General features: G+C 38.1%; 1 protein-coding gene across 1 annotated transcript in view; it reads left to right on the top strand.

The window, feature by feature from the left end:
- The window catches only part of LONP2 (lon peptidase 2, peroxisomal), a 108344-nt gene extending 103183 nt beyond the window's left edge, over window positions 1-5161 (top strand). Inside the window, exons 14-15 of the mRNA XM_008581159.1 lie at window positions 387-577; window positions 4769-5161. Of these exons, the coding sequence (XP_008579381.1) occupies window positions 387-577; window positions 4769-4984 (407 nt within the window). The 3' untranslated portion in view covers window positions 4985-5161. The remainder of the gene's footprint in view (window positions 1-386; window positions 578-4768) is intronic.
- Window positions 5162-5646: the final 485 nt, after the last annotated feature.

The raw sequence follows: 5646 nt of genomic DNA, 5'->3' as shown, positions 1-5646 counted from the left end.
GCCAGTGAGCGGGAACCGGTCTGTGTGTGGGATCCGAACCCTCGGGCGGGAGCACCGCCGCACTTCCCAAGCGGGGCACTTATCCAGTGCGCCACCGGGCCGGCCCCACACTTCACTTTTGAACCTCTGTGGAAATTCTAGTTCCCATTTAGTACTGTTTGCCTAGTGCCCAAACTAGGAACTAATTCAAAAGCTTTGTTTTGTTTTCAATCCTACTTAGAATAGAATAAAATTATTCTTCCAGACCCTTACTCTAATCATACTGTTCATTAATGTTTTAAAGAATTCAGTTACCCAAAACATTCATTTTTGTCTTTGATTTTCTTTTTAAGGAGAAAAAACAGGTTTACTTTTTCTACATTAAAGTCGTTTTTTCCTTTTTAAAGCTTTTGGAAGTTTTGATCTTCTTGACAACACAGACATCCATCTGCACTTCCCAGCTGGAGCTGTCACAAAAGATGGACCGTCTGCTGGAGTTACCATAGTAACCTGTCTCGCCTCACTTTTTAGTGGGCGGCTGGTACGTTCAGATGTAGCCATGACTGGAGAGATTACACTGAGAGGTCTTGTTCTTCCAGTAAGTACAAAAAAACCTATTCTTATATATATACATATATATTTTTTTAAATTTTTTAATTTGAATTAATTGTATTTTAAAATTTAAATTAATACTAGTTTGCCTTCTTTCTATGAAAATTTTGGTTTTAAACAGATATTAAATTTTTATACGAGGGTACTTCAAAAAGTTCATGGAAAAATTGAATTAAAAGATAGTATGATACTGGCCAGCCGCCAAAAAAAAAAGATCCTTCCAAGAACTTTTTTGAAGACCACCTCATACCTCTAACTAATTTATAAAGTTTTGATCAAATAAAAGAAAAACTGACAATTTTCCCCATGTTTTCCCTTCTGAGAAGACTTGCTAAGGGAAAGAACATTAGTGTGGTCATCAGAAATATCAGCAGTTAACATGAAGATTTGAGGCCTTGTTTTAGTTAACAAATTGTTAAAAATATAGCAGATGTGTAAAATAGGATAGTGGCTATTTTTAAACTTTAAGCTAAATTCTACTTTTTTGAAGTTCCTTTGAGACCTCCTATCCTCTTAAAGAAAACTTAGATTACTATATTGATAGGTTTATAGAAAAACAACTAGTATAGAATGGAAACTGTAGTAAAGATTAACCATATCTAATTGCTAATTTTTGAAAAAGTTCCACACATGCGGGGTCTTGGGGCTCTCTCCATTTCTTAAGCTGCTTATAGAAACAGTGATAGAATGCACAAAGCTTGAGAGAGTATTTCGGGTTTTAAGTCATTAGTTACCAGTACCAGTCTGCAACACTATTTTTGCAGTTTCATATCAAAAATGGGGGCGTGGGGGGGGTGAATGTTCTTTATTCTGAAAAAGTCCTTTTTTTATGATGTAATGGTGAAAGTACATCATAGAATCGCAAATTAAGATCACTAAGAAAACACACTGTTGGGCCGGCCCGTGGCTCACTCAGTAGAGTGCAGTGCTGATAACACCAAGGCTGCGGGTTCGGATCCTATATAGGGATGGCCGGTTTGCTCAATGGCTGAGCGTGGTGCTGACAACACCAAGCCAAGGGTTGAGATCCCCTTACCGGTCATCTTTTTAAAAAAAAAAAAAAAAAAAAAACACTGTTGGTAGGAATGTAAATTAGTACAGCCATTATAGAAAATCTTATAGAAGTTCCTCAAAAAACTGCAACTAAATTCCCATATGATCCACTAATCCCACTACTGTGTATATATACAAAGGAAAGGAAATCAGTAATTGAAGAGATATCTGCACTCCTATGTTTACTTATAGAAGTTCCTCAAAAAACTGCAACTAAATTCCCATATGATCCACTAATCCCACTACTGGGTATATATACAAAGGAAAGGAAATCAGTAATTGAAGAGATATCTGCACTCCTATGTTTAGTGCAGCACTATTCACAATAGCCAAAATATGAAATCAACCTCCGTGTCCAATAGCAGATGGATAGAGAAAATGTGGTGTATATACACAATGGAATACTATTCAGCTATAAAGAAAGGAATGAAATTCTGTCGTTCTTGGCAACATGAATGAGCCTGGAGGATATTATGTTAAGTGAAATAAGCCAGGCACAGAAAGATAAATTCTGCATGTTCTCATTCATATATGGAAGCTAAAAGAGGTGATCTCACAGTAGTAGAGTAGAATAATAGTTACTAGAGGCTAGTGAGGATTGGGGTAGGAGAGACAGGGTGAGGCTGGTTAACAGACACAATATTACAGCCAGATAGGCAGAATAAGTTCTAGAGTCCTACAGTACTGTAGGATGGCTGTAGTTAACAATAATGTATATTTCCAAATAACTACAAGAGAGGATATTGAATGTTCCCAACACAAAGAAATGATAAATGTTTGAGGTGATGGATATGCTCATTATCCTGATTTGATCATTACACATTGTATACATGAATCGAAATATCACACTGTACCCCATAAATACACAATCACTATGTCATTAAAATTTTTTAAAAGATCACTACAGATGCTTTAAGTTCCCAGATTTTTTAAATTCAGTCATAAAGTCAGAAAGTCGTATTTTCTAAACTCTGTTTATTATGATATATTTGTAGATCTATACTCAAAAGGAATGACTGATCTCTTTTCTTAACCTTACCCAGGAACTCATGCATTTCAAGTGACAGTAGTGGTTCATACTAGCTGTGCTACTAAAAGGAAATGAGCAGATGCTTTGTTGACCATAAACTCTTACTTCAGTGTCCTGGTTCAAGATGGTAGACTAAGCAAGGAATAAATTTAAACACTCAAAAATGAGGGGGTCATCAAGATAGTTCAGCCAATTTCTGAGAAGACAAGTGTCTTGGCTGATGAAACAGAATTGGAGGTAGAGGTGATCTTCCCAACAGAAATCTGGGATAAGTGCTGGCTCAGAACCAGAAGGTATAGACCAAGAGAATGGGAGTGACATGTGAAATCTCTGTAAAACAAAGGAGACTTCTACTTTGTCCCCTACTCACAGAGCAAATAACAACCCATGGAAAGGCCTCCCCATGCCCAGCAGAGGAAACCCACCACAGCTTTTAGTAAGCCTTCAGTTTTAAGCTATTACAGGAGACATGAAGGAAAGCAGTGGCATTTAAAAGAAAGACTTGCTAAGACTGGAGAAAACATAATTCAGGAACAGAGAATAAGACAAAGGTTTTGGATTTAAACATGTGGCTTTAGAATTGGTCGAAGAACAATTCAGAAAAAAAATAGTGAAAAACAGTCTGGCAGATCCAACATCTAACAGGAGTTCCAGCAAACAGAAAAATGGAATAGAACAAATGGCCAGAGAAACAATGGAACATTTCCTAGGATTTAAGATATCTTTAGATTGGAAGGGCCTATGCCAACCAGGAAAAAGATTTCACATCCTCTCGACTTTTTAGATCACTAAGGATAAAGCTTTCTCATCAGTGACACTAGATGTGCAGTACCCTGAAAACTCTGAGGGAAAATGATTGTAAATCTATTTTGTCTCATATACATGGCCTTACTATCAGTCAAGTGTGAAAGCAAAATAGATATTTTCCTACGTGCAGGAAATGAGTTTATCTTACACTCTTTCTAAAGAAGGTACATTGAGGGTGTACTTCAGCAGCATGAAGGAGAAAACCTTGAAAGAGGATGACAATGGGATAGGATTGCAGCTGTGCAGGAAGGCCCAGAGAACAGCCAGGCTGTCTCCAGGGATTACATGTTCTAGGTGCTATGACTGAGGGCTGTATTTGTTATCTATTGCTGCATAAAATATTACCCCAAAACAATAACATTTATTATTCTCAAAGTTTCTGTGAGTCAGGAATTCAGGAGAGGCTAAGGTGGGTGTTTCTGGCTCAGGGTCTCAGCTTGCAGTCAAAATAGCCAGGTCATAGTTATCTGAAGGTTGACTGGGCCTGGAGGATCTGCTTCCACCGTGGTTCACTCACATGACTGGCAAATTGGTCCTGTTGTTGGCAGAAGGCTCCGGTCTCTTTATGGGCTTATGCATAGGATGCTTGGATGGCCTCAAACATGGCAACTGGCTACCTCCAGGGCAAATGATCCAAGAGAGAGATCAAGATAGAAGCTTATTTTTTATGACTTAACCTTGGAAGCCATACAGCATCACTTCTGCCGTGCTCTCTTTCTTATAATCAAATCACAAAGCCTGGTCCACATTCAAGGCGAGGGTAATTAGAGTCCACCTTTTGAAGGGACCATTGTGGACATATTTTTAAACTTCCACAGAGCCTAGATAGTTTTGGGATATGTTTTGTTCATTAAATGGCAAGGGAGGTCATGGCTTTAAGCCTGTAGTGAAGGAAAAAGTGGTTAAAGTGGCTCTGTAAGAACAGTGTTTATGGTCAAAATAATGTAATGCTTTTTCAGAGTCAACCAAAAGATAAGATTGTTGTGATTACAGAATGGAATGTAAATGTTAACCTTGATGATATTTTAAAAAGGAATCTTCAACAGAAGTTACTCTTACCTAGCAAAAATTTTTCCCATTAAAAGGATTTAATATCACACTAATTGAAACATGAAAAAGTCTAGGTTACTATTTATTAACCTTTTTAGTGGCTTTCCTAGCTCATACTATAACAAAAGTAGAAGATGGCGTGGATGTTTTAAAACAGGTGGTTAAATTCAGGGAAAGAAAAGTGGGTCAGGGTTTCTTTCACAGCTTGACTTTGAAAACGTTCTTTTCCCCTTACAGGTGGGTGGAATTAAAGACAAAGTGCTGGCAGCACACAGAGCAGGACTGAAGCAAGTCATTATTCCTCAGAGGAATGAAAAAGACCTTGAAGGAATCCCAGGCAATGTACGACAGGATTTAAGTTTTGTCACAGCAAGCTGCCTGGATGAAGTTCTCAATGCAGCTTTTGATGGTGGCTTTACTGTCAGACCTGGTCTCTTAAATAGCAAACTGTAGGCCCGAATCTCAACCTTTTAGAAGTTATGAAGTGCCAAAAAGGTACTGAAAGATGATCTTATTCACACCATTAAAGCAAAATTTCCCTAATTTGTGAACATAATCATAACAGTAATGTTCCTCACTTAAGTAGTGGCTAGTGTTTATTACAGAAATATGTTAATTTAATAAATTGATCAAAATAGAATTCTTGTCTTGTCTTTAGTGGAATGATCGCTGTGTCCCTGGAAAAATGTGGAGTAGTGGTTCTCAATGTGATCCCCACAACAGAACGTAGAACTAGTTAGAAATGCACATTCTCAGGCCCCATGGCAGATTACCTGAACGAACTCTGAGGAGTGGGGCAGAAATCTGTATTTTACAAAGCAACAGAACGTAGAACTAGTTAGAAATGCACATTCTCAGGCCCCATGGCAGATTACCTGAACAAACTCTGAGGAGTGGGGCAGAAATCTGTATTTTACAAAACCCTCCAGGACTTTACTGGATCCTGGATCCAGTGACTTAGAAGGGGAACTGGGCAAAGATGAAAATACAGCCAACTGTTTGTTCTTGTGGAAAATAAGTGTTCAAGTGCACCTTATGATGAGGTGTGCATATCCCACCCAATATAGGTCCCTTCTTATGCAGAGGGAGGTAGCACTCAGAACATGATAATTTGT

Source organism: Galeopterus variegatus, unplaced genomic scaffold (genome assembly GCF_000696425.1).
Source record: "Galeopterus variegatus unplaced genomic scaffold, G_variegatus-3.0.2 Scaffold2285, whole genome shotgun sequence".
NCBI classification, from domain to species: Eukaryota; Metazoa; Chordata; class Mammalia; order Dermoptera; family Cynocephalidae; genus Galeopterus; species Galeopterus variegatus.
This window is presented reverse-complemented; position numbering and strand designations above follow the sequence as displayed.